Here is a 12,820-nt window from a genome sequence, read left to right as displayed (position 1 = left end):
CAAATATAAGAATGCTAAATTTCAAGCGGTCATAATTTATATCACAAAAAAAGGGTGCTGATTTATTGGCAAGTGATTGGTTGAGGTGTTCATATGGAGAAAACAACAGGACACTGTAGCCTCTCTAAACTCTTAGGTAGTTCAAAAAAGGCACTAGGCTTCAATGTAACCCTTTAGTTTGCAGAGAATGGGTTGCTTCGTATGATTATGTGTCACTTCTAGCAACCTTAAATGTTCTAAGCTTGACCAATTATCTTGAGTTGATTGTTAATTTAGTTGCTAGCGCAGAGGGTTGTTCAGATCTGATATCCAATCACAGGTTACAGTAGATATTTTATTTTGGGGTTTGCAAACATGGACCAATTGAATGGGCTGCAATCTCCTGATCATGAATAATCAAAGGAACATGTTGTTTGATGCATGGTAAATAACTTGTTAGGACATATGGCCCATCTACCTGGCATTTTACCAATACTGATATTTAAAGAAAATATTGCTAAAGTGGTGCTGGGCAGAATGTCTTTTTGGATTCAAGACAGCATCCTGGTGATAGTAGCAGTGAAAAGTGGCTTGATTAAACTGTTGCTCAAACTTTTGAGATACTTTTGCCTTTCCAGAGTAATTTTAGGTAGTTCATGGGCCCTTATTAAGTCCCAAACTGACAGCCTTTTGTCCAATTCCAATTTTTTTTTTCTCATGTTGTGCAATGTTTTGATCAGGATAGCAATTGTCCTCCAGGATCGCTTTGACATTATAGCATGTGAAATTGTCAGAATCCCAATGTATACATGAACAGGTGAGGCTAGGCTTAGACATAAGTGGTGAACCCATTATTAGATTTCTCAACCACATTCTGTTTAAAGGGTGTTCATTAGATGGCTTCATCAACAGTGACGTTTATGACAAGAGTCAAGGAGAAATAGGACTTTTAGCATGTTGTATATAGTATGACAAGTAAAGACTGGAAATAATTTTCACTGAGGGTGAGTAGGTTTAACAAGGTCTGTGTCAAATCAGAACAATAACACTGGTCAGAATGCTGAGGAAGGCAAGAGGAATGGGAGAAAAGCAAGTTGGAAATGGAACAATGAATGAGGACAAGCAAAACCTGTCGTAAACAGGACCGATGGTGTGTGGGCTGCAGACAACGTAGGGTTGGAAATTGCAGGAGGTAGGATCAGGTAAAGCACCTGTGGTGAAAACAGCAAGTTTGGTGGGGTAGATATTTGGGGAGGTGACAAAAGACTAACAAAAATATATGTTTTAAGGAGAAGAGGAAGTTGGGTAAGAGGCATTTCTGGAATTCAGTCTCTAGGTAGATGAAGGCAAGGTGGTACAAAGCAGAGGGCATGCATAAGATGGCAGAGTCAGCAGACTTTGCAGATATAGAATTTTTGAGTACAGAAGCAGGCCAATTGTTGCCTTAAAACAAACAAAAAACTCCACATCCCCTGGCATCTTCCTGAGTAGCATGGTTCAATGCATATTGTGTTGAGTTGCTATTAAGTATAGATAATGTACCCTACTTTCATCACTCACTTTCATTTTACTGAGATCTTAACTTGTGAGGATGTCTTTTTTTTTAATATTGCCATTGCATTTTTTTTGCAAGGTAACATCAATTAATCGAGAAAATGCAGAATCTGAAGAAGATGAGCAAGGTATGTATTTATTATGCAGTGTTTGAACCCTCTTCTCCAACTTCCTCTTCTCCTTAAAACACATATCTTTGTTAGTCTTTTGTCACCACCCCAAATATCTACATCATCAAACTTGCTGTTTTCATTACAATACGAGAAACTTTGACTGTTGAATTAAAGAGAGCCAATTGTTCGATCTTTGCAAATTGGTTACTGGAAATTTGTTTTCCACGGCACACTTCAGATAGCAGATATTTTAACTTAAAATTGTTTGCATCATCTCCTTCCCCTGTAAGAAAAGATTTTGGGCAGATAAATGTATACTTTTTACGTAAGTCTACTTTGATTGTTTATAATAGCTATTGGCCAGTGTAAATTTTTTTTATTGTTCTTCATTTCAAAGACGTTTTAATATTGAGGCAGTCATAATTATGTAGTTATAATGTAAAACAAAGGGCTTTGAGGACTGTATGAAATTCTTGGACTTTTGCACACTGACAATCTGATAGCCATTATGGGGTTATGGCATGAGGATGACAAGGAATAGTCCTGAATATTGAGGTGTGTATGACATTCAAGAAGAAAAGTAAGAAGCTGGGTAAAGGTGGAGGATAGCACCGTTAATCAAGAATGGTATTAGTGGAGTAATGAGAGTGACCTTAGTTCAGGAAATCAGAATGCAGAATCCGTTTGGTTGGAAATGAGAACAGTTACTTGTGGGAGTGGTCGATACACCTTTTAACAGAAATAACAATATAGAACAAAGTATACGGGAGGAAATATTAAGTGCTTTTTGATAATGGGACAGTAATAATCGTGAGTGAATTTAATCTATATATAATCTAGATAAAATCAGATTTGAAAATTGCAATGCTCATGGAATCCTTTTGAAATGATTTCTTCAAGCAGCGCATTTTGTATCGACTCGACATCAGGTTATCTTGGTATTGTGTATTGTGACAGGATTTATGAATTACCTCAGAGTTTAAGGCTAGGTTGCAGAGACCACAATTAGGCTGAATTTTACATGGTTAAATAAGGAAGTTGGAGAACGCGTCAAACTTGAGGAAAAAGCATATAAATTACACAAAGATTACTGGCTGGTCAGATGGTTGTTCAAAATATAAAGAACGACAGAAAGTGACTAAATGTTTAATTGGGGGAAGATTTGGAGTATGAGAGGAAGCTGGCTGGGAAGTAAAAACAGATAGCAAGAGTTTCTACTGGTTATTAAAAAGAAAGGATAAACAAAGTGAGTATTAGTTCTCCAGAGGAAGAATGGGAGCTAATAGTAGATGATAATAAAGTGGTGGATGATACTAACAAATATTTTGTCTTTCCCTTCATGATAGAGGATTCAAAAAAATTAAAAGTTGTTGTTGTAAATCATGATGTGGAAGGGAGAGAGGAATTTACCAAAATTTCAATCACCAGGGACACGGTACAAAGCAAACTGCGTACTGAGGTGACAGATTCATTGGTGTCAACTTTCTACGATTCCTTAGATTCAAGAAAGGTTCTATTGGACTGGCAAATAGCATGTACAGTACAACCCCGATTATCTGAATTTCGGATTATCCGAAGAAGATCTTAAGATCTTGATGTTTGGGTAAACTCTGTTATCCAAACAAAATACTCTCCACCCACGTCGTTCGGATAATCGAGGTTCCCCCGTATAACACTGAAGGATGAACAGTCATACAAAACAGACAACCGCAGCTACACTGGCACCACCCCCCACCTTTTCCTCTGTAACATCGATGACTGTATTGGCGCTGCCTCGTGCTCCCACAAGGAGGTTGAACAGTTCATCTACTTTACCAACACCTTCCACCCCGACCTCAAATTTACCTGGACAGTCTCAGACTCCTCCCTCCCCTTCCTAGACCTCTCCATTTTTATCTCGGGCAACCAAATCAACATGGACATTTACTATAAACCAACCGACTCCCACAGCTACCTAGACTACACCTCCTCCCACCCTGCCCCCTGTAAAAACGCCATCCCATATTCCCAATTCCTTCATCTCCGCCGAATCTGCTCCCAGGAGGACCAGTTCCAATACCGTACAACCCAGATGGCCTCCTTCAAAGACTGCAATTTCCCCCCAGACTTGATTGATGATACTCTCCACCGCATCTCCTCCATTTCCTGCACCTCCGCCCTTGAGCCCCACCCCTCAAATCGCCACCAGGACAGAACCCCACTGGTCCTCACCTACCACCCCACCAACCTCCATATACATCGTATCATCCGTCGTCATTTCCGCCACCTCCAAACAGACCCACCACCAGGGATATATTTCCCTCCCCTCCCCTATCAGCGTTCCGAAAAGACCACTCCCTCCGTGACTCCCTCGTCAAGTCCACACCCCCCACCAACCCAACCTCCACTCCCGGCACCTTCCCCTGCAACAGCAAGAAATGCGAAACTTGCGGCCACACCTCCCCCCTTACTTCCCTCCAAGGCCCCAAGGGATACTTCCATATCCACCACAAATTCACCTGCACCTCCACACACATCATTTGCTGCACCCGATGTGGCCTCCTCTATATTGGGGAGACAGGCCTCCTACTTGCAGAACGTTTCAGAGAACACCTCTGGGACACCCGGACCAACCAACCCAACTAACCCATGGATCAACACTTCAACTCCCCCTCCCACTTCATCAAGGACATACAGGTCCTTGGACTCCTCCATCACCAGACCATAGCAACACGACGGCTGGAGGAAGAGCGCCTCATCTTCCACCTAGGAACCCTCCAACCACAAGGGATGAACTCAGATTTCTCCAGTTTCCTCATTTCCCCTCCCCCCACCTTGTCTCAGTCCCAACCCTCGAACTCAGCACCACCTTCCTAACCTGAAATCTTCTTCCTGACCTCTCCGCCCCAACCCCCACCCTCACCTTAACCTCCTTCCACCTATCGCATTTCTAACGCCCCTCCCCCAAGTCCCTTCTCCCCACCTTTTATCTTAGCCTCATTCCTGAAGAAGGGCTCATGCCCGAAACGTCGGTTCTGCTGCTCCTTGGGTGCTGCCTGACCTGCTACGCATTTCCAGCAACACATTTTCAGCTCTGATCTCCATCATCTGCAGTCCTCACTTTCTCCTAGAAGATTTTAACCTACTGCGAATCCTCTTGCAAGGATGCCTTCCTTGAAGAAGCTCTCTTCCTCCCTCTACAAGGATTTCAGTGAGTCCCACTCTCACTGCACACCCCAGGTCATCTCCTCTGCCCAGAAGCTCTTCAGCCACGCTCTCAGACTCGCTACCACAGCCACATCTCCTTCCTCAGCACCTGTCTACGGAACCGACTGACTCCACACGGACTCCGGACCAAGTTCAGACCAACAAAATTTGGACCCAACCAGGACAAGCAGTACCTACAACAAATCCAAAGCCTCCAGCAACAGACCTCCCTCTGGATCCTCTGCTTCACGCTTGCAGCCATGCGCCGCTACCTACATTCCCTGCAGTCAGCCCTACCCCAGCTCAGGACAACACTCTTCACGACCTGTAAAGGACGTCTACTGTTCTTCATCCACAGAAGAATCCATGCACTAAACAAACAGTTCTTCCTAGCCATATCGGAAATTAAAGACAGTAAGTACCAAAAACTTTCATGTACTTACCCCCACATTCTGGGTTCCTCAACTGTTCCAGAATCTTCCATCGGCCTCTGAAATCATTCGGGCGCCATTAACCACACGGCCGCTGCAGCGCCCACGGCAGCAACCGCTGCCGCGAACCATGATGTCACTTCCGCCCCCACCGACCTTGCAGCCTCCGTGATCGCTGCCCAGACAACCGCCTCCACGATCGCCAGGAAGACCATCGCCAACAGATTCGCGGCCTCCGCGCAGTCCACGGCTATTGGGAACAACACAGTTTCTGCCGTCGCCGCAACCACTTCCGCCCCCAGTGACATCACTAACCTGCACAACGACCACGCCGCATGCGTCTCCGCCCCCACGCCAATATCCGTCACCACACCTAACCCCGCCCCCACGCTGATCTCCATCCACACGCCTCACCCCGCCCCAACTCCCAGCTCCAGCCCCACACCAGGTCCTAGCTCCCAGCCCTGCCGTGTTTTCACCATCCCTCCAGAACTACTCCTCTCTGAGGATGAAAGATCAGTCCTCAGCAGAGGCCTCACCTTCATTCTCCTACAGTCTCGGATTAACAAGTTCAACGCGCGGCGAAACATCTTCCGCCACCTTCATCTCCGCGCCTACTTCTTCAACCAGGATTCTCGCCCACCCTCTGACAACCCCTTCTCCCGCCTCCAACACACCCCATCCACCTGGACACCCCGTGCTGGCCTCTTACCTGCCCTCGATCTCTTCATAGCCAACTGCCGCCACGACATTAACCGCCTCAACCTCTCCACCCCTCTCACCCACTCCAACCTCTCACCCTCGGAACGTGCAGCCCTCCACCCCCTCTGTTCCAACCCCAACCTCACTATCAAACTGGCAGACAAGGGAGGCGCGGTAGTAGTTTGGCGCACCCACCTTTACACCGCTGAGGCTAAACGCCAGCTCGCGGACACTTCCTCCTACTGTCCCCTTGACCATTACCCCACCTCCCACCACCAAACCATCATCTCCCAGACCATCCATAACCTCATCACCTCAGGGGATCTCCCATCCATCGCCTCCAGCCTCATAGTCCCACAACCCCGCACCACCCGTTTCTACCTCCTGCCCAAAATCCACAAACCTGACTGCCCTGGTCGACCCATTATCTCAGCCTGCTCCTGCCCCACCGAACTCATCTTTACATACCTCGACATGGTCCTGTCCCCCTTAGTCCAAGACCTACATTCGGGACACCACCCATGCTCTCCACCACCTCCATGATTTTTGCTTCCCCGGTCTCCAACGCCTTATCTTCACCATGGACATCCAGTCCCTATACACCTCCATCCCCCATCACGAAGGCCTCAAAGCCCTCCACTTCTTCCTTTCCCGCCGTGCCAACCAGTACCTTTCCACTGACACCCTCCTTCGACTGACTGAACTGGTCCTCACCCTGAACAACTTCTCTTTCCAAACCTCCCACTTCCTCCAAACCAAAGGAGTAGCCATGGGCACCCGCATGGGCCCCAGCTATGCCTGGCTCTTCGTAGGATATGTTGAACAGTCCATCTTCCGCAGCTAGAATGGCACCACCCCCCACCTTTTCCTCTGCTACTTCGATGATTGTATCGGCGCTGCCTCGTGCTCCCACGAGGAGGTTGAACAGTTCATCCACTTTACCAACACCTTCCACCCCGACCTCAAATTTACCTGGACCGTCTCAGACTCCTCCCTCCCCTTCCTAGACCTCTCCATTTCTATCTTGGGCGACCGAATCAACACGGACATTTACTATAAACCGACCGACTCCCACAGCTACCTAGACTACACCTCCTCCCAACCTGCCCCCTGTAAAAATGCCATCCCGTATTCCCAATTCCTTCGTCTCTGCCGCATCTGCTCCCAGGAGGACCAGTTCCAATACCGAACAACCCAGATGGCCGCCTCCTTCAAAGACAGCAATTTCCCCCCAGACGTGATCGACGATACTCTCCACCGCATCTCCTCCACTTCTTGCTCCTCCACCCTTGAGCCCCACCCCTCCAATCACCACCAGGACAGAACCCCACTGGTCCTCACCTACCACCCCACCAACCTCCATATACATCGTATCATTCGTCGTCATTCCGCCACCTCCAAACGGACCCCACCACCAGGGATATATTTCCCTCCCCTCCCCTCCCCTATCAGCGTTGCGAAAAGATCACTTTCTCCATGACTCCCTCGTCAAGTCTACCCCCCCCCACCAACCCAACCTCCACTCCCGGCACCTTCCCCCGCAACCGCAAGAAATGCAAAACTTGCGGCCACACCTCCCCCCTTACCTCCCTCCAAGGCCCCAAGGGATCCTTCCATATCCGCCACAAATTCACCTGCACCTCTACACACATCATTTACTGCATCCGCTGCACCCGATGTGGCCTCCTCTATATTGGAGAGACAGGCCTCCTACTTGCAGAACGTTTCAGAGAACACCTCTGGGACACCCGGACCAACCAACCCAAATACCCCGTGGCTCAACACTTCAACTCCCCCTCCCCCTCCATCAAGGACATGCAGGTCCTTGGACTCCTCTATCGCCAGACCATAGCAACACGATGGCTAGAGGAAGAGCGCCTCATCTTCTGCCTAGGGAACCCTCCAACCACAAGGGATGAACTCAGATTTCTCCAGTTTCCTCATTTCCCCTCCCCCCACCTTGTCTCAGCACCACCTTCCTAACCTGAAATCTTCTTCCTGACCTCTCTGCCCCCCACCCCCACTCTGGCCTATCACCCTCACCTGACCCTCCTTCCACCTATCACATTTCCAACGCCCCTCCCCCAAGTCCCTCCTCCCTACCTTTTATCTTAGCCTGCTGGGCACACTTTCCTCATTCCTGAAGAAGGGCTCATGCCCGAAACGTCGATTCTCCTGCTCCTTGGATGCTGCCCGACCTGCTGCGCTTTTCCAGCAACACATTTTCAGCAACAGACAACCATAGTCTAGTTTGCTTGATGCTTGTAATGAGGAAATGTTAGAATTGATCACGAAAGTGATTATCGATTGTAAGAAGTAGGAGCAGAAGTGGGATACTCTGCACATTGAGTCTTCTCTGGCATGCAATGAGATCATGTTTGATTTGGTAATTTTCAACTCCATATTCATACCTTATCTCACAACACTAGTTTCCCTTACTACTTAAAACTCTGTCTATATAGCTTTGAATATACTTAATATACTTGAATATACTTAAGACCATAATATACTTAATCATCCAACCTTGATGGCCCTCTGTGGTAAAGAATTCTACTGATTAACGACTTTTTGTCTTAAATGAGCAAAACCTTACTCTGCAATTATGCTGTCTGGTTTTTAGATTCTCCCACAGGAGACACGACATGTCCTACAGATGCAAATAGAGGAGCTCAAGGTAATGGGACGGATAAGCATGCTTTAGTTAAAAGGAAATTAGAGTCATAAAGGTCTACAGCATACAGAAAGGTGCTTTGGCTCATCAAGTCTGTCCCAGTCAAGAACAAAGACCTTACTAATCCAATCCCATTTTTCGCCTCAATCTTTTTGAATGCTGAAGCGGGCTCAAGGAGCTGCATGGTGTACTTTGACTTGTATTTCATAGGTCCATCATGTGACTAGTATTATATTTATGCTATTTGAGGAAAAGTTAAAATATTAGTTCTCACAATAAATTATTAGGCAATTAAACTGTTCTGTAGGATATTAAACCACATAAGCCAGAGGGTCCTAGGCTTTATGCTAACTTAGCTGACCTGGTTAAAAATCAGACAACACCAGGTTATAGTCCAACAGGTTTAAGTGGAAGCACACTAGCTTTCGGAGCGACGTTCCTTCATCAGGAGCGTCACTCTGAAAGCTAGTGTGCTTCCAATTAAACCTGTTGGACTATAAGCTGGTGTTGTGTGATTTTTAACTTTGTACCTCCCAGTCCAACACCGGCATCTCCAAATCATAGCTGACCTGAACCATGATGACAATGTAGTTGTTACAAATAGGGGGGAAAAAAAAACTAAGGCTACTGATCCTGAATGCTTTCTAAATATTCAGGCAGTTATCTTTATGCACTTCTGAGACATTGCTAGCTAGTTAATGTTTATGGACATTCCTAATGAAGGGCTTCAGCCCAAACATAGACTGTCCTGCTCCTTGGATGCTGCCTGACCTGCTGTGCTTTTCCAGCGCCACCCTTTTTGACTGTGACTCTCCAGCATCTGCAGTTCTCACTTTCTTCTCGATGGCTAAATAGCCAATTTGCACAAGAAAACTTTCTTATAATCCTGGTGACTGGTGCTCCTGTACAAATTTGATCCTAGACTGAAACCTAGTTTTATAGGCCATAGTTTTGCTTTTACAATTTTGTTTCTGTATTGAATATATTCACTGCCAGTTGCTGAAAGTGTCCACACAAGGTTGCCAGTGTACTTTTAATAGAAGAATATAATTTTGTTACATAAAAGAATAGGACAAGTAGTGAAAATCATATCATGAACAGCGAAAAGGAAGTTCAAGCCACACAGCAATAATCTTTTCATATACCCAATGAAATATCCCACCTATCTTCACTCGCTTAATTTATTGCTTAACTGAGAAGATTGCAAGTATTTCCTTTCAGTGAATCTGTGCATATTCACCAAATATGATTCTCTCCACCCCTCCCCAAGACGTAGAGATACAGGTGACAAGTGACCTGCATTGAAGACTGCAAGCCATTTACTCCTCATTTAAAAATCAAGCTCACAAATGAGCATATATTATAAACCTTCATCACACTGAATAATGGATGCGGTGTTGGGAAGCTTCTAGTGACTCACAAATTATACCTGAGCATAAATCACTTTTGAAATGGAAGAAGTCTTTTTTTAAACTATGTATTTTCAATCATAATTTTTATAGAAGGTTCATGTTTATATTTTTGCAATTTATAAAATAAATTGAAAAAGTATGAAGTATATGAAGAAAATCAAATAGATTTTAAGTTGCTTAGATGCAATTGTGCTTTACTAGATGCAAATGGTGTTAATATGTAGCTATGTGTCCTTTAAGCCATGTATTTATATGGCTGTGCAGCAACCATACAGACTGTTCACTGGTTGTTCCTTTCGAGCTGGTGTGCACAAAGATTGAAATGTACTGCATATTGATATAAACAGGCCACAGACCACAGAAGGAATTTAGGGGGAGTCACTGATAGGTGACTGCTGTGCTTCACTGCAGCATTTTATAAATGAAGATTTCCCTTTACTATTAAAATTGCTAGGTATTCAGCACTCAGCAACCCATGCTGACGTTTTGAATTAAGAGCTTAGGTAATCTTGATTTTGCATTGTGTCAAATGTGAAGTATCTCTACATCACATCACTTCAAAATTATGTTGTCCAGTTTTTCCAAAAACCGTAGTTATGTTCTTAAGCTTACAGAATGCACGCACATTAATGATTTCAGGCTAAATTTAATTCAAACATAACTGATTTTGGAAGCTATGCTAAATTTTACACAGTGGCTTTTAGAATTTTACACTTGCATAATGCCATCAATGTAAGACATGTCCACAGAGCTTCATAAAAGCATAATCAAGAATATTGATGCTGATACAAAAACAATTAGGAAGGCAGACAAAAAGCTTGGTCAGAAGATGATTTTAATGGAGGGTCAGGCCTTGAAGGAAGTGGAGATACACATAGAGTCATAGAGATGTACAGCATGGAAACAGACCCTTCGGTCCAACCCGCCCATGCCAACCAGATATCCAAACCCAATCTAGTCCCACCTGCTAGCATCTGGCCCATATCCCTCCAAACCCTTCCTATTCATAAACCCATCCAAGTGCCTCTTAAATGTTGCAATTGTACCAGCCTCCACCACTTCCTCTGGTAGCTCATTCCATACATGTACCACCCTCTGTGTGAAAAGGTTGCCCCTTCGGTCTCTTTTATATCTTTCCCCTCTCACGCTAAACTTATGCCCTCTAGTTCCGGACTCCCCAACCACAGGGAAAAGACTTTGTCTATTTATTCTATCATGAGTTTGTAAACCTCTATAAGGTCACCCCTCAGCCTCCGACGCCCCAGCCTGTTCAGCCTCTCCGTATAGCTCAAATTCTCCAACCTTGGCGATGTCCTTGTAAATCTTTTCTGAACCCTATCAAGTTTCACAACATCTTTCTATTAGGAAGGAGACCAGAATTGCATGCATTATTCCAACAATGGCCTAACCAATGTTCTGTACAGCCGCAACATGACCTCCCAACTCCTGTACTCAGTACTCTGACCAATAAAAGAAAGCATACCAAATGCCGCCTTCTCTATCCTATCTACCTGTGACTCCACGTTCAAGGAGCTATGAACCTGCACTCCAAGGTCTCTTTGTTCAGCAACACTCCCTAGGACTTACCATTAAGTGTATAAGTCCTGCTAAGATTTGCTTTCCCAAAATGCAGCACCTCGCATTTATTTGAATTAAACTCCATCTGCCACTTCTTAGCCCATTGGCCCATCTGGTCCAGATCTTGTTGTAATCTGAGGTAACCTCCTTCGCTGTCCACAACACTTCCAATTTTGGTGTCATCTGCCAACTTACTAACTGTACCTCTTATGCTCACATCCAAATTATTTATGTAAATGACGAAAAGTAGAGGACCCAGCACCGATCCTTGTGGCACTCCACTGGTCACAGGCCTGCATTCTGAAAAACAACCCTCCACCACCACCCTCTGTCTTCTACCTTTGAGCCAGTTCTGTATCCAAATGGCTAGTTCTTCCTGTATTCTGGGTTTAGGGGGCAAATATCCTACGGTGGCGTGTAAGACATGGTCACCAATAGAAGAACAAAAGGTAGAAGAATGTAGGAGGCCACAATCAGAATAATGGAGAGTCTGGAGGGGAAATGTGGAGTGTAGGTGGTTTAAAGTGTGAGAGGTGATGCCATGTGAATGACAGTTTCTGATTTGGGGCTTTGTGGAAGCATGGAGCTACAAAGGGAAGTGAGGATGGGTGAGTCAGACATAATTTGGGATAAGATGGAAGCAGCAGAGTTTTCAATGTGTTATTGTCAATTAAGAACTAAACAGAGCACTTGCCTATTAAATAAAATGTCAGTCAGTTTGTTCATATTTGGTCGCTCCTGATGGTGATTTACTCAGTAAGATGAACTCAGCAACAGCTTTCTGTGATTGGTGTTTTTATTGTTGGACTGAATGGCCTACTGATGTCAATCTTGAATACAGTGCTATTGCAGTTCATTCTGCAAATCTGCACTGTTAGATCTTCTTGAAAACATCAAAAATTGTTTCATACTACAGCACTTCATAGTGATTTACTAGTCCAACCATGTAAGGAATATTAAAGGTATATTGGTTAAATCTTAAACCCATTTATCTCAACTCCACATCAAAGAACATATTGGAGATTTATTACATTCTTACGTTCAGATAGTATGAGATATCTAAAATTTTGACTCACCTCTCAACTGCATTTTATTACTCAGGATTTTTAATAGTTAAACAAGAAGAAAAAAACCCATAAACATGTTACCTCTTCTTATTAAAGTTGGTCTTTGATATATAAATTTGCGAACTAA

General features: G+C 44.7%; 1 protein-coding gene across 1 annotated transcript in view; it reads left to right on the top strand.

The window, feature by feature from the left end:
* Positions 1 to 12,820, top strand: part of rpgra (retinitis pigmentosa GTPase regulator a) — a 100,595-nt gene that overhangs the window by 77,972 nt on the left and 9,803 nt on the right. Inside the window, exons 15-16 of the mRNA XM_072585117.1 lie at positions 1,613 to 1,661; positions 8,586 to 8,639. Coding sequence (XP_072441218.1) covers positions 1,613 to 1,661; positions 8,586 to 8,639 — 103 coding nt within the window. The remainder of the gene's footprint in view (positions 1 to 1,612; positions 1,662 to 8,585; positions 8,640 to 12,820) is intronic.

This window comes from Chiloscyllium punctatum, chromosome 15 (assembly GCF_047496795.1).
Source record: "Chiloscyllium punctatum isolate Juve2018m chromosome 15, sChiPun1.3, whole genome shotgun sequence".
Lineage (NCBI taxonomy): Eukaryota > Metazoa > Chordata > Chondrichthyes > Orectolobiformes > Hemiscylliidae > Chiloscyllium > Chiloscyllium punctatum.
Note: the sequence above shows the minus strand (reverse complement) of the source record. Positions and strands in the feature narration are given on the sequence as shown.